Consider the following 25,151-nt stretch of genomic DNA (forward strand, 5'->3'; position numbering starts at 1 on the left):
TCTTCTGTAGAAGCGCCTCGTGACGCTGGTACTTGGCTATTTGAAACGCGTGCTTCCTCTTATTCGTGCATGCATAGAATCGTTTGACACGGCGATGTTCGAGTTCTCCCTGAGGACAAGACGTCGTTAGTAATCAATTCAGTGCACGTAATGACACTATAGGGTATTGCTCACCACCTGGGTTGTGTAATTATCTGTCGGTCCAAATTCACGGATGGTAGCTGGATAGTCTCCAACAGAGTGGTATTTGTACGTTTCGACATTGAGCTGCTTGCATTTTGGATCAATCGTGTTCGCAGAGGTGCCGCCATGACCGCCAGCACAGTTTGCTAATGCAGCTTTGCGTCGTCCTCGTGCTGCGGTCTCCTTCGGAAGCTCCCTCGTAGCAAATGCTGAACATACTGTCTTCCTGAAGCGACGGATAGCTGCACCAAGTGTGGCTGTTGCACGTTCAAACACCTGAAGAGTGTGTTCAGTGTGCAGATGAAGCTTGGCATGAGCATGCCAATTTGCGAGTTCAAAGAGAAGGTCCAGGAGGATGTTGTCGTACTTCTTAGAGGGGATTAGGCCTTCAAATACCGGAATGCAGCACTGAAAGAAGTCAATGTGATGTTTGGACAGTTTATGACAGCGGCATACCTGGAAGATGTCCTCAAAATCACGCGCAGCCAGTTTCTTCATCGCGGAAACATTGTTACTGAATCGGTGAATCGTGTCACGTCCAAATGTTGGAACTTTACGGAATCTAGAGTTGATTAACACATAACTGTCCTCAACAGAAGCAGAGACATACCACGTGTCGAACTTCTGAATTGCATCCTCACCGATGGCGTAAAGAATGCGAAGGAGGTGGGTGAAGATCGCTTTCCATACGCCTAGCTCAAACTCGTGCATCAAGTCCAGAACAAACATTGAAAAAAAATTGAAGTTGAATATGGAAAGGCGAGTGGAGAACGTGCTCTATACAAGACAACAGATATTTGAGAGAGAGATAATGTATAAGAAACAGGCATACCCGCGTTGGTAGAAAGGACTTCGCGTCCAGAACGCGAGCGATGGTCTTGCTTGTGAGTGTACATCCCTTTTCAAAGATCCAACCGCGCATCATGGCAATCTTCGCCCGTAACCAACTGTCGTCATTTCGTGTGTGTGTGCATCGTTTTGCATCTGCGTAGGTGCCCATGGCTCCTATCTTCGACTTTTGAGTCAAGCAGCGGGGACAAGGACATCTTGCAAGGTACTTTATGCATGTGAGCAGAATTCTGTTTCAGAGCGAATTAGGACCTTATGAATGAAAGCATATAATGACTTACTTCTCTGGGTAGTCAGCGGAATAGGTCGTCGCAGGATCCCATCGCCACAGTGTATGAGTATGCCATGCTCGTACGCATGTATGAACTCCAGGTCAAGCAACAGCAGCCAGATGGCCTGCATCAGTTCGCGTTTGCAGTATTTGAGAACAGCAGTGGTGGCAGCAATGCCGAAAGTTTCCCGGTAGAAGTCCTGAATTGTGTCTGGTAACTGATAATGTGTAGATACTAAGTACGATATGAAAAACTATCATCAAATAAGGCCTGACTCACCATCGGTAGGTATGCAAGATGGTGTGTGGCAAATGAACTGGGTTTACCGCGTACATACTTGGATAAGCTCCCGAAGTACGCGTATATTGGCCAAAGTGCTGCAGACCCGAAACTTGCCAGGTGTGTTGAGTCAGACCATAACATGATTGGCACGATGGCGATCTCGATGTTAGGATCCTCGTTCAGCTCACGCAGCTGAGAACGTATGTGCGCATCTTTCTCGAGAAAGGCATCGGAGTTGTACAACTCGGTGTAAACTCGAATATCGCCAGCATCGTCGTCTGAATCATCCGAGTCAGAGTCTTCAGAGCTGTCATAGTGAGGGCGCCAGAATAGCTTGAACGGTATCCAGTGGAACGTCCGTGCTGCAGTGTCTTGATAAGTGGCCTTGATAACCTCGAGAAGCCTGCGGTAGTAGATTCCGGAGACTTCAAATTCGGGGGCATCGGCCTCAGATTTGAATCGAGTGTGTTCCTTAGGCAAGTGGATCTTGACAGTACCTTTAACCCAGACATCATCAGCAGAGAAGGCATCTGAAGTCTGAGAATGCTTGTCTAGCCGCTTCAGCTCTCATGCCGTGCTGAAATTCTGGAGGTGTGTTGCATCAAAGTCATCAGCAAGCAACACGTCATGAACGAGACTGTCCATTTCTTCAATGGACTTCGTATCAGAAGGCCGATACATCCAGTTTATAAGGCGGTAGGTCGTGGCGTTCAGGAAGGGGGTGAAGAAATTATCACGCGTGTGTTGCAGAGTGTCTGCAAACGTTTGGCGCAAATGGTGAAGAGGACTACGCCCTCGCGCAGTCGTTTCTGGTGCAGTAGCTAGGGTGGGTGAGTCGCACAATGTATCCAGGGTGGTTTCATCCTCTGGATCCTTCTGGGGTTTGACTGCATAGACTCGGTACAATCCAAAGGTGTTCAGCTCAGTCTTGATAGCAAGGTCTGCAGCATCTATATCAGGAACATCCTCCACAGTCATAGGAGTGATGTCAGCAGCGCGGTCTTCCTCTAGCTGCGAAGCATCAACTGGATCAGCTGCTCCCTTGCGTCTCCTCTGCAGACGCATTGGCCTGGGTATATGTGCTGGTATACCATGGAAGGGTTGAGGAATATAGTCGGCGAGACCTCTCGGGACACGAAGTCGTCGACCAGACCTCGTGGAGACCGCTGGATGCGCATCTTCACTGCCAGGAGCAGGCTCAATCGGCATCCCTTCTCCGGCATCTTGTCCAAGCTCCTGCAGTTCAATCAAATCCTAATATATATATCAGTATAGCATCGAGATGAAAATCAAAAAAGTATGTTGTTGAATGGGTATAGGTTTCCGAGGATGGCATAAATGCACTTAAAACTTAACAGATAACGTACATGATTGACCCCTTCCACTAGGTCTGTATTCGCCTCCCTTATCTCCTCGCAGCATCGTTTCTTCTCTTTCCTCTCTGCTTTCTTCTTCTGGTGTTTGACTTCCTGCGCACGAAGCCCCTTCTGTGTAAGCTCATGGTGTTTCTTGCATGGCACGGTGTGATTGCTGAGTCCTCGAGCATGTTTGAATTCCTTGAGACACCCCAGGCATTTTAATGTCATAGATATTGCCAGTAGAAATATGAGTACTAAGTGTGCCCGCCGCATTGAGCCCAGGGAGAGATCGTCAGGGACTCGAGACTTAGAATTCCTGTCTGTACGGAGCGATCATGTGACAGATGCGAAGACGCGTTGCGTCACCGGCGTGTGACCATGTCCTCTATGTATGCATACCTCCTTCGCACACCAATCCTTGCCTTTACCTCTCATTGTCATCTCACCATGGGTCGAACCAATGCCAAAAAATCACTTCCCTCTCGCCAGAACCCAGTCGCATCGATTAAGATGCCATCTCGCTACCCTCCAGCCAGCTCGAGCTCCTCCCAAAAAACTCCGGCATCTTTGCGGGCCTCTCGTCCAGCACTCACCGGCACCAGAGGCTCAGAGGATGGAAATGAAGGTGCTGTTCCACTCAAGAAGAAGAGGACAAATGCAGATCTCGATCGACAACCAGTTTACCACCACAAGAAGCGAGCAAATATCGTGAATGAAACCAGAGACGAAGACGAAAACAGTGACACGGATAAGGATGAAGATGAGTACAACTCAGACCACGACATGCACAAGGACAACGATGACAACGAGGTAGGGCTTGAAAATGAGGACGAGGACGGGGAAGAGGAACAGGACATGGACGAGGAACAGGAACAGGACAAGGACGAGGAAGAGGATGAGGAGGAAGATCATAGCCGAGGCCACAAGCGCGGAATTTCTGAGCTCGACGATCAGTCCAACGCAGCGCCACAGAAACGCTGCCGCATCAAGAAGCTAATGAGGGGCATGGCGGAGAGACGTGACCCCAAGTATGATCCTGTTACAAACACAGACTCGTACTAATTGCAGTGCTTCTTTTTGCAGAGTATTCCCTTCACTCAAGCCGTACCACGATGGCGCGAGATTTATTCCCTGCGCCATCAGTCCGTTTGCACGTCCAATGCAAGCCCTTCAACTTGGCCTGCTTTCGCAACAAGACGACGATGATGAACTCGATCCACAGGCCCAAAAAGCATTTAATTCGATGTGAGCTCGCCTTGGTGGATGTACGCGTCATTTTGATGCGCATATAATGACCTTTACTTTATTCTCAGGGGCAAAGACGAGCGTGAAGAGCTGGCTTACACCTTCGAAGCGATTCTCGGTTTGATGCCTGGTCTTAAGGATCAGCTAGTGTACATGGGGGACAACATCGATGCCATTGATGTCCTTGGGTCCTACGTAAGTCATCGCATATAGTTTACTTATTGGAGACTAATTTCTTGTACAAGCTTAACCATTATGCTACCGACGCTCGTGCAGATCACCTCGGGTCACTTCGTGAGTGCATTGTCAATTACCTGCCGGATTTCGGTGACGGCTACCCTGTGTTGAAGCCACAAGACAGTAAATGGAAGCGTGGCTTCCAGAACATCACAACCGGCTGGCTACTTTGCCCACAGTCTATGCTCACGGAGTTCCTCAATGATCTGGAGGGGTAAGTGTCTGTACGCGAGTGAATTTTATACTGATGATGACGTTCATCAGATTTTGCCGCCAAGTGCGCGACGGTGAGATTGATATACCCTCTGATGAGTTCCCTTCGTTTCTGTACGACGAAGCTCTCTACGACCCCGACGAATTGGATGCTGGGTTGCTCAGGGGCCCATTACTTCTCAAGGTGTGTACTATGTTTGCTGGGTAATCCATCGTAGTGTTACAGTAGTATTACTCAACTAATGGCATTACGCAGTGCTTCAAGTCTTTGATAACTGGCCCCGATAGTGCGTCGTCCGATCACGGAAACCACGAGAGCAGACCCGGACGTCCTCCCCTCGCAAAAAAGTACGACATGACTCAGGTGACTCCTAGGAACATTGCATATTTGGTGGTCCTCATGAGTACTACTATTTGGACATCTGTTGATCACATTCTTTAACGGTGCGCTTGAGGTTCGATTTCTCTTGAACAGTCAGCACTCGTGGTCCAATGTCGACGTGACCTTTGACCTCGAAGAGTTCTTCTTCGAAATTCTCAAGTTCTTCCAGGATGAAGAATGGGGGAAAGCAACACTGGAATGGTGAAACAAGTAAGTTTTGTGCCCGAGCTTTACTTGTGCTCACACCACACATTCAGAGCAGTATTCAGCACAACCGCGAAGGGCCAAGGTGGCGCGAAGAAGCAAACCCGGCCACAATCTGCCTCCGCCAAATTGAAGGCTCAGCGCGCGGCTCAAGCGGCTGCGCAATTCGGCGCCGTGTGATTCTCATGACGGTAATTATCTGCTTTTTTTCGGCCATACGTGCTTATTGTGTCATTTACATCTAGCACAAACCTCACCTTACTTGCTGCCGCCACTAACTCTACCCGCAAGTTCCTCTTGCTCACCTTCTTGCTGCTGCTCTCGTCTGCATCCCTGTTTTCTGGTGTCTCCCACACTTGTGTCTCATGCTCTCACTCACTCCTCGTGTTCGCACCCGCTCGCTGACTCTTCCGTGCTCACTCTTCCGCGCTCACTCTTTCCACACTCACTGTTTCCGCGCTTTGCTGCTGTACTCGGGCGCTCTCGCGGTGCTTAACCTTCGGCGCGCATCACCAGCACTGGCATTGTTGTTCTCTCTCAGTGGCCTCGTAGTAGATTTGTATCGGTCTTGTTACATCCGAAATATACCTTTTGTTGGGCCATCTGTGTGCAGTGCCTGCTATATGAAGGCAATGAAAGATATATAAATTGTATTGAAATTATGGAGTCCGTGAATGTATTTACAAAGTTTATACCTTCGCATGCAGACTAATAACCTAACTTTGTAAAGCCGTACATCGGCTGCAAACTATCGCGCACTCGGCAATGTCTGCAGCTGATTGGTAAGTATGCATCGGACCGCCAATAATTTACATACCTATTAGGATATCGACGGAAACCGCTGCATACAGGTTACCTATCTTGCAGGGTTTGCAGCTCAGGTAAGGTTTACAGCGTGCTGCACTGCGCTGCATTCCGAATGCACTTTTTGCTGATGACGATGCACTCGTCAGTCCGGAACAACTGCCGCCGAGGTATGTGTCCGTTGCGCTGATTGAATGAGCAAAGATTAATTACATGTTCTCAAATTTAAGGGCATCCTTTGTTTCCATCTTGGCAAGGATATTCATGGTCTCCGAGGTATGATAGTGAAGTCACGCAAGAGAGGGTGCATGCTGTATCAACACTGATAATGCCTATGTTGTGGTCTTGAGTATCTGATTAGGAAGAGTAGCTTCATTAACCTGTAGTTAGATGCAATATAATTTTACCCTGAACTGTGTTGTTCACCAGCGGAGGCTTTGAGATGAGTATCGAGGAATGCTCGAGAAATGTGCAGTATTGCACGAACATTTGTTTCAATTCATCAGGAAAAAGCCCCAAGTGAGATAGCTGCTGCCATGATTACGTAGACACGTGTAGGGCACGTAGCCGCGCATCGCTCAATGTACACCTCTGTAGGGCTGTGTAGCCACCACTCACATTTCCATAGCACCATGGAGAGATTACGCCTATCAGGCGGAGCTTAAAAGCATTTTAAAAATTGAGTTGGTTCATATGCTACGGTGCATTGAGATCTCAAATGTGCCCAACTCCTGGTGCTTGCAAGCCTAAACGTGGGCATCTGCAAAGGGATTTCTTGGCTAAGCTGACTCTTCAGTGGCTTGGGAGCTCTGTGAATAGACAGTAAATGAACTATGGAATGTAGTGTTGGCATATTTTCTGTGTTTGTCTGCTAGCTATATAGTTACAGAACCGATAGCAACCTACTTCACCTCGCACTTCACCGTACTGCCAGAGCAGGTCGGGAAGGGCGGGAAGCATCAGGCAGTTGTTACGAACTATGGCACCATCGATCACGTGCTCCATGAACTTGGTAAAATTTGTGGGTCGTCTGGGTCGTCCCACCTCTTGCGCATCCTCTGTTGGCATTGCTGTCTTTCTTCTTGTCTCTTGGCCTCTCACCGGTGTGTCTCTCATCAAATTCAGTTCACTGCAGTGTCGCATCTCACTGCTACTCGTCCTCTCAGTTTATCTATGCGATTTCTGCCTTCCTATCATTTGCATGCAGATGTCCTAAGTATTTCTGTACTGGTGGTACTCACGATGCAGACTTTTGGCAACACCTCCAACCTCCAGTTCGCGCTCCCCCACGCCGTCGAACGCAAACATTCGGCGGCATGTTTGTTTTCAGAGGTTGAAGGGCACCCCCAGGTGAGTTAAAAAAAGATTTTTCATATCCCTACAATACAGTGCTAAATTTTTGCAGCCTCCTCATCATTGCACCGGCCACCGCGGTGCGATGACGCCGCTCCAGCCCCGCACTCCCACACTCTCCTCGCACCTTGGTCCCCCATCCTCCTCCCTTCTCGTTCGCACAGGGAGCTGACACGTGGCCAGGTGACACCGCGCGACTGCGCGAGGTCAACGGCCTCGCCCTCTTACCACGGCCTCGCACTCCCCTCGCCCTTTGCCCCTTTGTCCTCCAGTTTTCTCATTCGCCCGAGGAGCCTCCACGCGGACTGCGAGGAGACACCGCACAGCTGCGCGAGGTCGATGGCCCCACTCTCGCACCACCGCTTCACACTCCCCTCGCCCTTTGCCCCTCCATCAGCCAAATTCAAAGGCAGGATACCATCGAGATAATGAGCAACATACAGTATCATTACCTCGATTTGGTTGACGCAGTTTGTTCTCCACTCTCACCTGTTGCGGACTCATGACTGATGCGGGCGTGCGAGCAGGTTGTTCGGCAAGGCTCGTTCATTGACAAGATGTATGCATTTGGGTGGACTGAGCCGGGCTACTTCAATGCCAAGGAGGACGAGCTCGTTCTGATGCACGCTACGGCCCGCTACCATGCATGTGTACTGCCCACTCTACTGCGAGCAAAACCGACATGCTGATGCCCTGGGTCCGGCTTTACTTTACAGATTCTTGGACCTAATGAGCTTGTCGCTGATGTCATTTTTCATGCCAACACTCGACATCGATCTCGTGTGCGACACGCTCTCCGCGACGCACGCGAGTGAGCACAATGCGATTGGAGCCGGTGGGGGCCGCACGCCGCATGCGTGGAGCACCACTGCCGCGCCCGCGTAGAGAAGTTCGCATGGCGACGGCAGCGCGACGTGGAACCCGTTCGCGCCAGGTGCATGGATGCGAATGCATTCGAGCATGGGCGGGCGCACGACACGGCGTTCCCGATGCCCGTGCCGTTCTATCACCCTATCATGACGTGCGTCATCATCGCTAACCCCGACCCCCTCGTTCGCACGGGCAGCCAACACATGAACGGCCAGGCACTGTTTGTTCTTTCCCACCGCTCTGACCTGCTGGTTCCCTGCTTCAGCACTCCGGTTTAGTGTAATATAGCTAATATATTCTGAATATATTTCTTGCACTGTGTCCATTGGTGTGATTCGACAGCTATTCAGCTTCTAGCTATGAAATTTGGCTGGGGGCTACCACTTCACTGCCGATTACAATGGATTACTTACAGCTACGTAGGATGCCTACTGGGCTACAGGGCACTACAGAGGTGCTGCAGCAGCTACAGGTACAATATAACCGGGGACTTGTCTACCGGGCTACCACTGCTACCTAGGCTACATCGGGCCATGTAGTCAAGCCATTTTTTCCTGATGTTAGTGTGAATTGTCCCAAGAACTGGGCGGGGGCCGCCAAAACCACGTAATTCTGTGCATTCCATGTAATAGTCATAATGAAGATACTTAATACATCTGAACTCAACACATTCTGCAGGTATTACGATACAATTGCTACAATTACTCCGGAAGGTTTTCCCTGATGGCCAGTAAGGACACTTGACTTACTTCTGAACTTTCTTACCAAACAGCCGCTCACTGATGGATGTACATCAAATACAGTCTGGATCGATACCCCTGCACAAATGGTATTTGAACCTGAGGTGCCCAGGACCTTGTCCTCTATCCTCAGGACAAGCTCACCTTATACGATGATCTAACAAGCCGCAATTCAGTACAGTTGTGGTATTGTTATTTTTGGCAAGAAACTCCAACCGGACTCTACTACAATATTCAAGTGCGGCTTTGCCTCACCTCCATTGGAAATGCATAAATTGTACCCGAGTTCATCCTCTAATGTTTCCTTCGCGCCTAGGTTCTGATAATGACTGAATTGTTGGGGTTTTGAAACAATGCATCGAGACGTGGCAATCAATTAATCCCCAGTACTCATACACGCATGATGCAAACTCCCGAAAATGCGACTACCATACGACACCTTGTCCAAGTTAAGATAGACCTCACTCATGCCCAACCACTCTAAGCGCCGTGACATGGTTGTGACCCAACAGTTGCCCGAGAGTGATGCTATTGATTTGGGAGCAATAAGTCAAAGTCTGATACCCGATATGGTAATGGATGGTGTGGTAAGGGCCACTTATCAGCCAAATATTTACCTGCTGGATGTTGGCTCTGTTTGGTCGCCGTTCACTTTGGGTTGTTGCCAGCCTAATTTCTCTCCTACGAGGGCGAAATAAAAAAATGTGCTCCCTGGTAATATTCAAGAAGGTATTCATTAACAATCCCCAGGGAACACATTTCTGATAAAGGCTTTGTGGAAAGAGGAATTAGACGAGCAAGCACTTTCGCCCGCCATTTTGGTGTAAGCGTGACATTAGACGCTCGACGCGAGTGGTTGGATATGAGGGAGGCCTATCTTACCTTGTACATACCACCCCAGTCAGACATCCACTCGTTCAGTGGCAGCAACAAGCCTTAAGTGGCAAATGGCATTGTGAATCTGGTAGCCAGACACACCACCTTCTCCTCAGGCTTCAGTCGCAATCTCGCTCCAGGTTTCGGCAGAGAGGCAAAATAGGACCATTCGTGCGCTCTGAATTATAAATTGTCAATGACTTCCACACATTCCCCGACATCCATCAATGTCAGGGTGGCGGGTCTCATCGTGGGCACATAGTTGCACATGCAGACGAGGGTATCGAAGGTCAGGGGATTGCTGGAGCCATGCTGTCCGAGCACGTGGACTGAACTTGAACCTGCCGAGGTGTCGGTGTCGGTCTCTACCTCCACCCATGGGCTGATATCGCTGGGCTGCCACTCGCCATATGTCGGCTCCGATATCCTGTTATTTGTGAATAGACGTACCTTCATGTTCTTGATGAGAAAGGCTCTCAGAGTCGTCCCAGCCTCAGCGGCGCCGAGGCGTTGCTTAGCCTCATTCCAAGGCTTCTCAAGGGCGTGTCCCATACGATCCAGCAACATGTGGGTGGTGGTTTCCACCAGCAGTTTGTTGGGTTAATCGTGCCCGAAGCTCTTCATCTGCCAGACGTTGGCCCTTGCTGCGATTCCCGGGGGTAGAGGACCTGCCGGCTGCTATGCTTCATGGTCTGCAACTTCTTAGTCAGTGCATCACTGAGACATGGAATGGCCTTGGGACTGATGAGGGTAACAATGTTTTGGCATTTCTGTAGGCGATTTATGAGGTCGTCCGGAAGTAAAGAAGTGGGACAGCCTCCTATTGAACGGAGAGCTCCGCAGGAGCTGCCAGGGTGCACTACAATGAAACGATTTGGATTAGCTGACTATGCTAATACAATAGCTCAGGTACGTAATAGGCACCTCGTCAGCCAGTACGGTAGCACGGAATAGTGTAAAGTAGGGGGAGAGAGAGAGACAAAGGAAAGTGATAAAAGTAATGTACGAAGTAAAGGAGACAAGATGACAGGTAATTACAAGGGTGAAGTAAGATGTGTAAGATGGGTCAGAAGAGATGGGAGAGGAGGGGGTAGAGCACGTCGTGTCGGATTAGTACGCCTTTTATATTCTCCCCAAATTCTGCCCGTGAGATGAATAGCAGCTGTATGCCAGCTCTGTGAAAGACGTGCAGAGAGGCGTGTATGCGACGGAGCTGCTGAGGAGATCGGGACATGAGGTACAATGCCAAGGAAATATCGAGATGTGTATTGTGGCCAGTGATCGCTGTCGCAGAACAGCATATCAGCGACATCGAGGATGGCGTCCACAGAAAGGGATGTGGTTTCAGCTCCGTGTAGAAGCTTGGACATATCCGTGAGGACATCGCGTTGACCGGTGAGACAAAGGGTTTCGAAAACAGGGCATTGTACGAAGATGTGGTGTGGTGTCTCGAGTAAGGCACATCCGAAGCGACACCACGGGGCGGTATCGCCAAAGCGTGCAAAGTGTAAGTACGCAGTGTCGAGTTGGCTGCAACGGGCATACAGCTGCACGAGGGCGGAATATGCGGATGATGCCCGGGTGTAGGGATGCTCGGGTGGCGCGGCGGGGTTGTATATGGGCAGGGCGAGAGTTCAGAGAGGTAAAAACATACTGTCATCGACAACGGCTGCTATAAGGGTGCAGGAGATGTAGGTAGAAAGATCGGATTCAATGTAGCCATCGGTGTGCGAGAATAGTGTATAGTCATCCATAGTAAAGGTAGGGATTGGAGTAGATGGAAGTGGCTGAAAGTGAGAGTGACTTGCAAGCTGGTCGACGAACGCATTTGCACAGGAAGGGGGGAAGAGGATGAGGATGTGAGGATCTGACGGAGCCATTGGTACAATGAGCGCGCGGGGAGGGAGGACCAACGATTGGGAAGGGATTGAAAAGATGTGGAAAGGGAGTCATTAATTATACGGGTGGAGTTGAGGTGATCGGTGTAAAGCGGAGCGGAAGGTGAAGGAGGAAGTGAGGATGGTGTGGATGCCTGCAAGGACGCCGCGACGAGACCGTAGACTTCGGCATGAAGGATAGAAGCGCCATTGTGGAAGGAGGCGAGGGAGCAGACGGTAGTGGAGGTGGGACGAGCTGCGGCAAAGACGGCAGAACGAAATTGACGGAATGAGGGTGCGGCGAGGATGAGGGAACCATCAGAAGCGAACATAGGAAGTGCAAAATGTGAAGGGGGTTGGGAGGAAACAAGTGTGAGAGTGTGGAGGACGTGCTCAGCGAGAGCGCGTCGAAAATCACGGGGTAGGGTAAGCATCCAATCACGGGCGACACAAGTGTCACCAGAGCTCCCAGGAACACGAGCGTTGTGGGGACGAATGCCAGAACTTCCAATTCTTGTGTCGCGGGCATTGTACAATACAATGCCAGAACTTCCCGTACCTACTAAAGTCGGAAGCGGTGTTGCAGCCGAAGTAAGTGGTGCAGTGGTGAGATCGTGGAGCGTGAGCGAGGCAATCCAGTGTTGAATATCCGGCCAGTCGGAGGCAGCCGGGGTGAAACGGAGGAGGGGAAAGAGATTGGGATGTATAGTAAGGGACCAAGAGGGAGGTAGGGTAGGGTAGTCAGAGTTGAGAGTCCACGATGCGAGATGATGGAGCTGGGTGATACCTGCGTGTTCGAGATGAGAAACAGCATTGGAGGAAAGTGAAGAAGGAGTAGAGCGGATTAGGTGACGGAGGGAGATGTTACCCGAGAAAATAAAGGATTGATCAGTGTGGACAATAACCAAATGCAGTTCTGCGAGTACCATATGTGCAACAATCCAAGAGAATGGGAGGTGACGGGTCTGTCGGGAAAAGGAAGAGTGTGAAAGGGAGGGGTCAAGCGGGAAAATACAGTGATTAAGGGCGCATTGCCAATCCGACAGCGTGATGCATGCCATCGTACGGAAAACCGAGTTGTGATGGTTAAGGTCGCGTACGAAGCCTGCGATGGCAGCGCTATCATTAAGGCGTGCAATGGAAGGAAAGTCAAAACTGTAGTGTTATATAGGGAGGGACAACAGGAGAGAATTGAATCGGAAGGGGAAAGAAAAATATTGGTGGACTCGCAACACGAGGAGGCGATCCAGTTCGGCGGCATATTTGCGTGAAATGGGTTGAAAAGCAAGAAGGGGGCGTAAACGGGAGACAAGACACTGAGCAAAAAGTCGCCGAAGAATGGTTAGTGGCAAGTGCAGGGAGAGATTAGGAAAATCGAAGGATAGTATGATGTCTCGTAGTTTCTGGAATTGACGCTGTGGGTCATTGACAGAGACTCGCATTAGTTCAATGTGTGAGGTCACCACTGGGACATCATGCCAAAGGACCTGCCCCGAGGCAGGGTTAGTAGGAGAAATGGATGGCATTTTGAGAAGGGTGAGGGCGAAGAGGACATTCAAGAGAAAGACTAAAGATTTGAGCCAATTAGTAAACCAGCCATATACTGCCTGAAAACGTTCCATCATAAGGCATGATCGCTCGAGCGAAGGTTGAGTGGTGGCGATAATTGCAGAGTCATCCATCACTTCTACCATGGAAACGCGGAGAGTAAGGTGATCATCCGGGCGGTGAGGCTTCCCAGCACGGTGTTGTAAAGAGGAGATAAGCAGACCATCACCATGCTGCCGAAAGGAGTCCTGCAGCCAGTGGTTGCCGAGACTGGTAGTAAGGGTGGACTTCATTGGAGACATGGAGCCACCTTGCTTTGTAACCCCAGATATAATGATGGTGTCGGTGAAGCCAAAGGCAGTTTTAATGCGATAAGGCACGTCCGATTGTGCAGAGCAGTCAAGTTGAATGAGGGATTGCGGAAGGCCATAGGCTTGGACTGCATCATAGAATCCTTGTGGTTCAAGATGATCGAATCCCTTCTGTTGGTCGCGGTGAAGGATGTAAAGCGGCGTGTGTGTACGATTTGACCAGCATTCCAGTTGAGCAAGGAAGGAGGTGAGGTCGCGACCTTGGATGCCTGGTTGAGTCGCCACTTGGCCTTCGGGAAGAATATGATGCGCTGCCAAATAAGGAGTAAGAAGATAGTTCAGCCAGGCGAATGGAATGTTGAGAAGAAAATTGTTGCAGCAAACGCCACGGTAATTGGAGAGGAGGGTCGTAGGCCCACGCTTATATAATGTAGACAATGTACACGGCTTTACTACAGAGGGAAAATGAGAGTGAGCAATCTCATAGTTAAGTAAGTCAAGGACAAGGGAAAGAGAGCGGTCATGAAGTGCTTTGATGCACCACTTTTCCCAACCGTCCAGACCAGGGGAAGGACGAGGTTTGCCCCGACGTAAAAGTATGCGAAATTCGGAGAGAGACATAAGCTGTGGCCAGCAAAAAGGGTCGTGTTGAGTATGTTGTCAGATCTCTAACACAGATGGAGTGTTGAGCCAAGGCTTGTCCATTGGTGGCCGTTGCTGCCGTGAGAATAAAGAGGAAAAGTAGGCACATGTGTGAGCCTTAATGTCCTCGGGTGCAGTAATGTAGGCGTCCGGGAGATCGTCCGAGGCAATTGCAAGTGGGGGGTCTGTGAAATCGTGTGATGATCGGTAGAGGCGCTTGCAGGATCCACCAAGGAGGACGCTGTTCATTTGGGTAGTCGCTGTCCGTGTTGCACGTCGCTGTCGTTCAGTATGTTCCTCCCGATAGCGAAGCTTGTTCAGGGCTCGCCGAGTGTGAATAAGAAAGGTGAGAAAAGAGTGTGGAGAGCGGGAGTCGAGAAAGGCTTGGATGTAGGAATTGACCCAAGGTGCACGGAGGGAAAGCAAGGGGACGGTCTGATGACGTTCTGCGAAGATGAGACGGTTAATTCGACGTAACTCAGTGACAATCAAGCCGATGGAAGGGGTACGGAGTGGGTGTGGAGGAGGAGAGATGTGAGGTAGTTCAAATGAGTCTGTGGCGGCAGCATGTAAAATGCGTGTGAGAGCATCATAACGAAACTGAAATGAGACATCGTCAGAGACGGGGAATTGAGCCAGATGTTCAGCTTCAGTGAGTGCATCGACGGAAGCTGCAAATGATTCAAAGCGATGCTTCTCATGTCGGCGCGGATAATAGAACCGTGGAGGATAGGAGTGTGAGGTCGATAACTCAGGGAACACCACGGAGGCAGGCAGGGTGACGGGAGGAGCAAGGGTGATGTCAGCGAAGATTGCACGGTGATCCGTGGCTGGGATGAAGATGTCGTCAATGGCAATAGTACCGGCAAGAAGGCCCTGCTGAGAGTGAGCAACACGGTCAATAATAGACTGTCCGAAGTGGTTCCTAAAAGTGTACATGGAGCGGACATCAGCGTCACCACGGAGCAGCCAGAAGTCAAGGGCATGGGTGTTGTGGAGGAAGGCAGTATAGTGTAATCTGGAAGGGGAAAGAGATGGAGTGGCGGATGAGGTCTCTGTGACCGACAGAGATGCATTACAATCTCCTAGAATGCACCAAGAGAATCGGGCCTCACGGCACACGTTAGTAATAGTGGACCAGAATAAAGTTAGTTGCTGTTCATCCTCTCCTGGATCCCAAGGCGCATATAAACCGATAAGACGATAAGGGAAACCACAGCCGGTGGAAGTGGGAATGACGATATCAAGGATTACAGCACGACCGCGAAGTTCATTGGGTGTCGGTACTCGCTGTACATGAATAGAGCGTTTGACACCGACGATGACTCCCCACTTGCCGTGGCGTTGATCTTTTGCAGGGATGCCGGGTTCTTCGAATGTACGATAGCTGGGAGTGTGAAGTCGAGATGCTTGAGGTTGTGAAGATTTGGTCTCATTGATCACCCAGGCATGAGGCTGTCGAACAGAGATCGCATTAGTAATGGCAGCCATCTTAGAGACGTTTGCTAGGCCATTGGCATTGATGGCATAGGTAGTAAAGGTGTGAGTAGCGTGCACAGTAGGGAGGAATAGGGAAAGTAGAAAGAGAAGAAGTAAAAAGGAAGAAGGCGCGAAGAATGAAAATGGCGACCGCGGTGAAGGATGAGGGGACGACGATGACAAAGGTCGAGAAGCAGGATGTATGCAAAGAAGTAGTAGAAATCCCCTCCGCTCTCTCGATTCCCGCATGCATGAACCCCCAGAAACCTGCATAAGTCGTTCACTAGGGCAGAACGGCAAGGGCTTATTTAGGGGCTCCGCAGACGGAGGAGAGAGACAGGCGAGGCTTATAAGTTCAGTTTCCATATCCACCTGTTCGGGAGTGTGATCAGCAGTCCGCTGCCGAGCATGATACCGAGCTTCGTCGTCAGGGTCGGGTTCTGGACGGGGGTGAGTGATGGTCGAGGCCGAAGGATGAGGAGGGGCGTCAGTGGGGGGAGCAGGGAGTTGGAGGCTTGAATGGGCATTCATCGTCAGTGCCTGGAGGGATTGCCGCACGTCATCCACGCGATGTCGCTGATCATGAATCTCGTCGTGAAGATCGGTGAGACGTGTTTCAATCTTGTGTCGCAGTTCGGGGTTAGGTGCTAACAGGAGACTGTCTTCCAGTCGCTCGCGGCGGTCTTGCAGTTGGCCAAGGGTGATTTCGGAGGAGGTGAGTTGCGAGGAGAGGGATACCGAATTCGCGAGTGACGAAACAGAGGACATTACGTGCATGTTGTTAGAACGCATCTGTTCGATCGCACTGCGCTGTTGAGTTAGCACTTCGGAGAAAGTGTGGACGGTCTCAACCCCTTGTTGGCGAAGGATGTCAATCTGTGCTTGCAGATTGCGGGAGTCGGCTGTAGCAGTGGGCACGGAGCATTGTAGGAAAGCAGGATTAGCAGGAACTCCAGCGCTGTTGAGAAGGTAAAGCAGAATCGGCTGAGAAATCATGATGAATCGCGGAATGGAGGAGTCAGACATGAACTCGAAGGGATCAGAGAGGAAACGCGATGTAGTGGGCCAATCCTTGAATAGGACGGTGTAAACTTCACCGTCAAGGACCATACGGCTGAAGGCGATGGCGTCGAGACCGTAACGGCGACGGATGTAAGCATTGATACGGCCTTCGATACCTTGGAATTCGCTGCAGCCCGCAACCGCCACTTCCAGTCCATATACAGGGGGCACAAAGCGGGATTGAGTCGCATAATAGGTGCGCCTGTCAAAGACGGGGGGCTTTTCGAGTATGCGAGTGACATGGTGAGGATCGAGAATGTCGAAGGTGACTCGGGGAGCTCCACCTGCAGGCTTACTGATGAAAGTGAGCTGGGAGATTATATCTTGATCTTTCAACCACTTCTCGAGGCGAGGTTGGAGCGCGCGAGCATGCTGCTCGCTATCCATAGCGAACATTACCCGACGTGTCCGATCTGCGCCACTCCCTGTCCTCCAGCATGCGCGAATTCCGTTCTGACCATCTATAATGCGGCGAACCTGTTCGAGAACGTCTGGACGCGGCTCGGAACTGACATCAGGACGAAGGGCCACAAAGACGTAGTCAACAGGGTTACGGAGATCTCCTACATGTACCTGAAGAGGAGGTAAGGGATGATTGGGGTTGGCGTTATTGTATTGCGATACAAAAGCGCCAAAGTGGGAGTGCGCCGACTGAATAGAAAGCCGATTGAGTCCGGAGATCATTAACTCAACTCCGGTGACAACAGCGTCGCTCGAATCCTGTTGTAGGGAGGGAGACCCAGCCCGAGAGTAGGGGATAGAAGGCGGAGACAGAGGAGGAAGTGAATAGGCAGGCATCACAGATAGGGGCTAGCAGACTACGGGGCTGTGGATGTGTAAAGCACGTAAGGATTTCACGGAGGGGCTATTGAGAGTTTTACGAAACAGAACGAGAAGTATAACAGACAGGAGAGAGCAAAGTGCAACAGCTATGGTGGTGGTGGTGGTGGTGGTGGTGGTGGTGGCGGTTGATCAATCGAATGACGCGGTCATGTGATCTCGATGTTGCGAGGCGCGTCGCGTACTACATGTCGCGTCTGGTACTAGTACTGTCACTGTCCACAATGAGCAAGCCCATCATCCTCTGGAAGCCCAGACCGAAACTCACCTCGGATGATGCGTGTACCACCATTCTCAAGTACTCTCTTCCCCCACCGCCCAATCCCCCTCCGTACGCCTCGACCGCCGATGATACCAGCAATCTGTCATACATCCCCTCCCTTGCATACTTTTGCATCCAGAAGCTACATGAATATCCAGATCAAGTACATTCTATTGGTCCCGCCAGAATAGCATACCAGCCACCAGATACCCCGGAGTCATACGATATCCTCCGTGCACTTATTCCCTTCTACCGTCCTGACGAGCAGCTGGACCTCTCGCAAGTTGATCCCCGCCTCTGGGCCGTCCTCATACAGCTCTATTCTGACCTCCCAGAAATATTCCGCACTTATAAATTGGCCCTCTCCGACCCCCATCTCCAGCTGCTGCAGCGTATTCCATCAACGGTCGACTTCTCCGTTCTCACTGTGCTAGAGCTTCCTTACTGTCTGGAGCTCACGGATGACACCGTTGTAGAGCTAAGAGCGCTATACAACCTGTGTGCCCTTGACGCAAGTGGAACTGCACTCAGCGTGTTTGGTCTGAAGACACTGGCCAAGACACTCACCTACGGCGAAGACGAAGAACACGTAGGCAATTCACTGATGCGGCCACGGAGGGGTCCCTGGGGACTGCGCATCCTCAGTCTACGAAACTGTATCAATGTGAATAACACAATATTTGAGTGTCTGGAGAGCTTCCCCTTGCTCAGCGTTGTCGGTATGGACAAACAACGAATCTCCCCTTTTTCGTTAATCCCTCATCTGTCCTGCAGATCTTAGAGGCACGCCGTGCAACGACGGCATTGGAGGGCCCTTCCAGCCCAGTGGCAGAATGGAGCTGTTTTACCCGTCTACGATGACCTCCGCCCTCGCCCATCTTTCCACCTTATCGTCCAAGCTATTCTCCCATGCCGAGCCATTCTTCCTCCACGTTAATGCCCTCCACTATCAACCTTCTCGTGCGCGACGAGCGTCGCCCAAAATATCGCTCAAACTCACTCCCAAATGTGCCACGAACATTTTCCAGCATGTCCCGGTATATTCCGCACCGGCGATGTCACATAATAAGCTCGAAAACCTTTCAGAAGATTACCGCGAGGAAGATAGACGGAGCCAATCCGAACAATACACAGAGAACGAGGACGAAGAAGAATCAGAAGAGGAGGGATATAGGGATGGCAACGAAGAGACTGACTTGAGTATCGATGAAGAGGATGAAGAAGAGGGATATTACGAAGGCAGTGAGGATAACAACTCGAGCTTCGACGAAAATGAATGGTATTCGTACTTGGCGAAAGTACAAATTGATGCTGCAGTCCGTGAAGCACTTCGCGAAGGCGAGCGCCGCACCGTACACAACTTCTACCATGGCGCTCTCACCTCTACTGCACATCGCCTTCCGCCAAGACCGGAGGGCGTGCATCGTCTCCACAAGGACTTTCCTCGACAGCCTCCACCTCTTCCCCCCATTCCACTCATGCTCTTCCGGGAGCCACCTGCGTGGAGCACACTCTCTTTGCCACCCCCAGCCCCACCGGACTCTGAAGGCGACAGAGCTCGCAAGCGGTCGAAAAAGTGGCTTGATAACGAATGGACGAGCGCGGACGCGGCGCGCAAGAACGCACAGGCGCGTGCAGGCGTTAGCAGCGTGTTCGGGCTCGTGCAGCAGCGGGTACAAGCCCAGCAGTCTTCCAACGTAGCGCAACCGCACGCGGATTGGCAGCAGGGACGCAGACCGATTTCCAAGAACCCGTTTGCGAGGAGTACTAAAGAAAGCGGCCAACCGTCAAAGGGATCGTCAGAGAACACCAGTAACATCAGCAACAGTCGCCTGTCAGCGAGCAGAATGTCCGTGCCAACGCCTTCGTCATCGTCGAGACATTATAAACAAAGGGATGAGGGTACAGAAATGCCTGAAGTATCGCGACCAGCATCCAGCCGTCCTTTGAAACCGATATCTTCACTCAAGATACCGATTTTGCCGGACAGCGCGAAGCCCTGGTTAGCTGCAAAGGCGAAACCACAACTGAAAGACAAGAAACCAGTCGTCGCGGGGAAACAAGCAACGCTGCCAGGCCTCGTGCGCAGTGGGAGTCTGAAGACGCAGTCCACCAAGTCCGAGAAGGGGAGCCAAGCAGGGCAGACGAGCTCGCGGCCAACGGAGAGCAGTATCAAGAAGGTGAATATGAAGAAGGGCAGAGAGACGAACGTAAGGGATTTTGACTGGAAAAGCTGGAGCCAGAACTAGTGGAAAAGGTGCGGATATGCATCTCGCTCGCGTCTCTTGCATGTGCATACTTGCTTGTGCGCATCAATGCAAATCTCTGGTGGGAGGTCTACTCGATCTGAAAAAAGGAATCTGTCCCAATACTTCCAGCAACGGTCTGGAAAGGTATGAATTCGTTCAACGATATTGCACAAAGGCAGTCCCATCGAATACTATCGCCGCACCTATAACGAATGAGCGAAGGAATCACACCATCCATCCCACAATCCTCCTTCCGACACCATAAGGTATCGAAAAACGCACGACCATATGCACAGAGCTGATAATGGATCCTCCGAATCGATGTCGATGTAAAAAAAATTCAATATCGCCATATGCTCGACTTCCAGTGGTTGTCCTTGGAAGACATTAGGGTAGTTCAGAGTAGAGGTTTCGAGCGGTTTTCGAGCTGGTTTTCGAGCAGTTTTCGATCTGGCTTTCGACTCCCCGAGAAGCCCGAAAACTGTTTTCAACCTTGAACAACCCGCCGAAAACGGTTTTCGGCTAGGCGCAGGAGACACTGTTGGGAGGCGGACTTCAAATAAGCCGCTCTACGGGAGAACCTCGGGCATGCCTACCGAGCTGTCGGCAACGCCAAAGTAGCTGTGCTCATCGTGCGCGACAGCGCCGCTGTCTCGAAATGCATCCCCCGACCTAAGCACTTATTGTCTGCCATGTTTAAGAGGTCTTTCATAATTTCCATGAGTATCACCCTTCCAGAATAAGTGAGCAGAAAAATTAATTTCTCCACCGGAAGACCTCGTCACTGTCGTCGACGACAGCGACGACGTGCCCGTCGTCGATGATCGGCATCTTGCATAGCACACTTTCAGAGTCCGAAGTTGATGCCGAAGAAGCCGAAAACCGGCTTTGGGCCGTCGTCTCAAAACCAAAGTCGTTTTCGGATTTCTCCGGCCTCGAAAACCGCATCGAAAACCAGCTCGAAACCCGGTCGAAAACCCTACTCTGAAATACCCTATTCTTATTTTTTCCGGTGTCGTAAGTACACGGGGGTGCCGTAGACATGCGCAATTAATATTTAATGTCGTGCCTCTGGAGCTGAAGACTCCGGCAAGATATCTCCGCTAGTCCGAGTTCTCGGAGCCGGGCGATCGGCACGTGACTGATCTTCATGGCTATGTTATGGATCTCCCAAACTCGTCTTGCGCACATCCTTCGCTTCCCATGAACGTCTCCCGCAACATCCTTTCTCACCTCAGGAGCCCTGGCTATTCGGCAGCTTCCCAGTCTCGTTCCTTCTCCTCTCTACCTAGGCCGTATCATTTTCACGTCGGAGCGTGCTGGGCGGGCAAGCCATCAGATCCACATATTCCTCGTCTCAGAACAACTCCGTTTCCTCCTGATAGCGAGATTGGCAAGTGGCGGGACCACACATTGTCCAAGCACATATCACCGGTCGGAAATCATGTTGGCGAGGATTTTTTCTATGTCCAAGATGTAAGTCTCCGATCTGCGTTATCAGAGCGTCTTCCACATCTGAAGACCTCCGCTCTCGGCGTGCTGCATATGCCGTGTAGATGCGCAATCAATCGGTAGGTGAGCTTCTCGCGTCTTCCATGAAGCACATTGATGATCTTCTGGTCATCTCAGGGCGTATCTCTTGGAATTGCTGACGGGGTCGGTGGCTGGGTCGATGCCGGAGTAGACCCTTCACTCTTCTCTCAGGCGCTTATGTTTCACGCCCATCGCTACTCCAAGTTTGCGTGGGCTGGAGAGCCTGAGATTGACCCCACACAAGATTATGAGGAGCGGGAGGAAGTTGAAGGATGGGAACTCACACCGAGCGAGTGTCTCGAAAACTCCTTTCATGGCGTGCTTCGGGAAAGAGCCGTAATCGCTGGTAAGTGAATTGTTGTGTGCATCAGTCTGTAATTGTCTCTTATGTGCTGCGTGGTGATACCCAGGCTCAAGCACAGCATGTATAATGACGCTTAACGCATCTTCAGGACTCCTGCGCGCAGCGAAGTACTCCGTTTCCGTCGTCGCGTTTACCTTCTTCACTGATACCATACCAACACAGCATAGGGGATAGCGGCTTCTTGATTATACGATCCTCCAACGTAATATACCAGCAACCTATTCAAACACATTTCTTCAACTGCCCAAAGTGTGCACTTACGACAGTTCACTTTCAATGATACTGATTTTCTGGCAGACAGCTTACCAAGATGCCAATCTCCCGGCCTAGATTCTCCCGTGCTTGCGTAGACTCACCAAAGAGTGCAGACCTCTTTGAGACACGGCTGCGGGATGGCGACATAGTCATCGCCTACGTACGTCCTTGCTTGCGTTCCATATTAGAAGAGAACTCAAGTCCTACTCCGTGTAGACGGATGGGTTGTCAGACAATGTATGGCCCGAGGAACTGATAAGTATTTGCTCCCGCATTGCCCATCAACATGCCGTATCCGAATCCCTCAAAACCCGATCTTCAGGTAGTGACGAGCAGCAAGTCAGTGTCCGGTAGTAGGGGACCAGAGTATTGCCCACTAATAATGCGTTCAGGACTCGGAAGATCTCCTGGTGCAGACGATGGCCGAACGCATTGTCGACTACGCGCGGTTATGCATGTCACACAAATTGCGTCAGAGCCCCTTCGAAAGGGCGGCTGCCCGAGAAGGCATGTATTTTCGCGGAGGAGTGAGTGAAATTCCTCTCCTACGTCGTGGCGGAGGCGTTTACTGATGAATGTCTTGTCCATCTTCTACAGAAACTAGACGAGTGAGTGTATTTGACTGGGCAACAAGTTGATCCTACTGAGGTGCCATGGTATTACCAGCGTCACCGTGATCGTCGCCCTCGTTAAGGAGACACTGTGACCTCTGACCACTTCCGGTCCCTTCGATCCTGTGTTTCCTGTTCTGTACGCACGCCATATTCACGGTACGCCCGTCGTTCCCAGCTGCTTCGCATGTTGACGTCTGCTGCAGAGACCATAGACATAGAATCATACCACATGTTTCGCGCATATCCTAACTTATCAAGTACTGGGACATCCGTACTAATTCACGCACCACACTGTATCCTCATTATACTGCCATCTAGATAGAGCACTGCGTTGATAATGCATACGAGATAGACCATCGTTTTTGCAGCGCGGACTGCGCGCGTAACGTCTGAATCTTGCTTTGACAGCAGTGATCCTTAACGATCCTCCATATGCATATTGAGGGAGAGAGGGAGGTCGTTGCGCACTGTATACTCTGTGTGGGCTGTAGAAATTCTACAGTTGCGGACAATCAAACACGGTAACTATTTTAGTCCAATTATGTAGAGTCCGGAGAGTGCCGGAAACTTTCGGAAACTGCACAAATGTGATGCTTATGACTCAGAGACTCGATTTGCACGAGCCGATTTCACTAATTCTTATTATTTCCTGTTTTGGACCCAAAATTTTGGCCAACCCCATAATTAATTAGATAAAAATACGAAAAAATATGCAATCAACTCCTTTCAATGAGTAGGGGATGATGCCACAAACAGATGAGAAATATACATGCAAAAATATGGCTATAGAAAATGCACAAAGTGTACCTAGAATATGGAATTTGTCATTTAAAGTTACTCTCAAACACTCTTAGATAGCATTCTGACCATTGCCAATTTAGCTATGATGAGTGGCTTCGTACTGGAGGCAGTTTCAGCTGAAATCTGCGCGAACATGTGAGAACACCTCAAATGTGTGGCATGGGAACAAATGCGTAAGTAGTGGTAGGATCCCTTACGGAAGCTGGTTGGGTGAATTTTGGGTGGATTCGCAATGTTTGAATGAATCAGAGGTTGCGGGTGACTAGCAGGTGGCCAATAGTGCTCACTACGACCACAAAGTGGCCTATAAGTGTCGAAAAAATCGCCCAAAAATTTGACCATCCAAAAACCTCGTGGGAAAAATCATCTGAGTGCATTTTTGGGGGTTTTAGACCTCCCTGAGTCTGAATCTAAAGTCCATTTGTCTCAGAAAAATCTGGTTCAGGCGCTATCAAATTTACCGTGTTTGATTGTCCGCAACTGTAGGTCTGCAACTAAACAACTAAGTGCTATCCGCATCGACATAATATTGGTGTGTCCATGATATGCCTACTTCTCAAAAAACCCATCTCAATAAACATAACATAAACAAGAACACGAAGAAGATACATACAGACAGTATCTACCAAATATCTACTGTGTCTGGGTTCAAACGTTCAGTTCTCCTTCCATTTATAGCTCTTATTATCTGCTGGATACTTATCCACGGCCATAGGACTTCGAAAGCACTGCATCCCGTCCGATCTGCGCAGTTAACCGAAGTGCCGCCCAGTCAGTACCACGGTGGGGGACCACGCGGGAATCCTGGGTGCTGTGGTTTTGTCAGTTTTTCCTCTGACCAGCTTCTAGCTTTTTGTTTGACATCACGTATGCACTATAGCTAGTTGTGACAAGTTTCTTCCTGCGGTCGTGTGGATAACTTGAAGCATGCCAAGGTAGAGTAACACTCGCCTGCGAGCTGTTTGATTCGTCGAACTTCGTTCTACCATGGAAGATTTCTCCCCAGCTACTGGAGGCATGCTTTCGGCGCTCCTTCAACTTAGTTTCAGACCATGCATTCCGTCAGTTTTGTTGATAAGTGCGTGAGTGTCGTTTGTTAAACTACGATGGTCAAGCTGACTTCGTGTATACTTGTGCTGCAGTTGTGGGTATGGTGTGATACGTGAGGTTTCTAGCCGCATCATTTAATAATCTCACTGTCCCTCTAGCCTATACTCGACGTCTCGCCTAGTATCGTTCTGGGCACTGGCAAAGGAAATGTCTTCTAGAATGCTATGATCCTGAGGCTTGAACGTTGAACGCTAATGTGTGTGTGATCAGTCCAACATTTAACGCCTCGTGAATCTATGAATCGACTGACTAAAGCATGCGCCACATGCAGCTTCCTATACTCGTGAGTTCTTCTTTATTGCTCGAGTTGAGGTCTTTGCATGTCTTACGCTCATC

General features: G+C 50.3%; 8 protein-coding genes and 1 non-coding gene across 9 annotated transcripts; 5 read left to right on the forward strand and 4 right to left on the reverse strand.

The window, feature by feature from the left end:
- Nucleotides 1–1,242: 1,242 nt before the first annotated feature.
- On the reverse strand, nt 1,243–3,172 carry SCP_0406130 (hypothetical protein; the record flags this gene model as incomplete). Its single annotated transcript, XM_027757342.1, has 5 exons — nt 1,243–1,262; nt 1,314–1,521; nt 1,584–2,144; nt 2,211–2,840; nt 2,954–3,172. 5 exons carry the CDS (start codon nt 3,170–3,172, stop codon nt 1,243–1,245), a joined length of 1,638 nt encoding a protein of 545 aa, XP_027613143.1.
- Nucleotides 3,173–7,467: 4,295 nt separating this feature from the next.
- On the forward strand, nt 7,468–8,071 carry SCP_0406140 (hypothetical protein; the record flags this gene model as incomplete). The annotated part of the gene is made up of 3 exons (XM_027757343.1): nt 7,468–7,513; nt 7,566–7,852; nt 7,910–8,071. 3 exons carry the CDS (start codon nt 7,468–7,470, stop codon nt 8,069–8,071), a joined length of 495 nt encoding a protein of 164 aa, XP_027613144.1.
- Nucleotides 8,072–8,320: 249 nt separating this feature from the next.
- SCP_0406150 (hypothetical protein) lies at nt 8,321–8,530 on the forward strand (the record flags this gene model as incomplete). Its single annotated transcript, XM_027757344.1, has 1 exon — nt 8,321–8,530. The coding sequence occupies one exon, from the start codon at nt 8,321–8,323 to the stop codon at nt 8,528–8,530; it is 210 nt and encodes a 69-aa protein (XP_027613145.1).
- A 1,521-nt stretch (nt 8,531–10,051) lies between these two features.
- SCP_0406160 (hypothetical protein) lies at nt 10,052–10,435 on the reverse strand (the record flags this gene model as incomplete). The annotated part of the gene is made up of 1 exon (XM_027757345.1): nt 10,052–10,435. The coding sequence occupies one exon, from the start codon at nt 10,433–10,435 to the stop codon at nt 10,052–10,054; it is 384 nt and encodes a 127-aa protein (XP_027613146.1).
- A 1,105-nt stretch (nt 10,436–11,540) lies between these two features.
- On the reverse strand, nt 11,541–12,674 carry SCP_0406170 (hypothetical protein; the record flags this gene model as incomplete). Its single annotated transcript, XM_027757346.1, has 1 exon — nt 11,541–12,674. The coding sequence occupies one exon, from the start codon at nt 12,672–12,674 to the stop codon at nt 11,541–11,543; it is 1,134 nt and encodes a 377-aa protein (XP_027613147.1).
- Nucleotides 12,675–14,264: 1,590 nt separating this feature from the next.
- SCP_0406180 (hypothetical protein) lies at nt 14,265–17,585 on the reverse strand (the record flags this gene model as incomplete). The annotated part of the gene is made up of 1 exon (XM_027757347.1): nt 14,265–17,585. The coding sequence occupies one exon, from the start codon at nt 17,583–17,585 to the stop codon at nt 14,265–14,267; it is 3,321 nt and encodes a 1,106-aa protein (XP_027613148.1).
- Nucleotides 17,586–17,851: 266 nt separating this feature from the next.
- On the forward strand, nt 17,852–20,138 carry SCP_0406190 (hypothetical protein; the record flags this gene model as incomplete). The annotated part of the gene is made up of 2 exons (XM_027757348.1): nt 17,852–18,608; nt 18,664–20,138. 2 exons carry the CDS (start codon nt 17,852–17,854, stop codon nt 20,136–20,138), a joined length of 2,232 nt encoding a protein of 743 aa, XP_027613149.1.
- Nucleotides 20,139–21,341: 1,203 nt separating this feature from the next.
- SCP_0406200 (5-azacytidine resistance protein) lies at nt 21,342–22,996 on the forward strand (the record flags this gene model as incomplete). Its single annotated transcript, XM_027757349.1, has 10 exons — nt 21,342–21,614; nt 21,695–21,709; nt 21,768–22,017; nt 22,082–22,142; nt 22,198–22,284; nt 22,333–22,450; nt 22,507–22,629; nt 22,683–22,817; nt 22,888–22,898; nt 22,957–22,996. The coding sequence occupies 10 exons, from the start codon at nt 21,342–21,344 to the stop codon at nt 22,994–22,996; spliced, it is 1,113 nt and encodes a 370-aa protein (XP_027613150.1).
- Nucleotides 22,997–24,410: 1,414 nt separating this feature from the next.
- On the forward strand, nt 24,411–24,521 carry SCP_r0406210 (the record flags this gene model as incomplete). Its single annotated transcript, XR_003546569.1, has 1 exon — nt 24,411–24,521. It is a non-coding gene; the product is annotated as a 5S ribosomal RNA (ribosomal RNA).
- Nucleotides 24,522–25,151: the final 630 nt, after the last annotated feature.

Source organism: Sparassis crispa (genome assembly GCF_003851025.1).
Source record: "Sparassis crispa DNA, contig_000003F, whole genome shotgun sequence".
Classification (NCBI taxonomy): Eukaryota; Fungi; Basidiomycota; class Agaricomycetes; order Polyporales; family Sparassidaceae; genus Sparassis; species Sparassis crispa.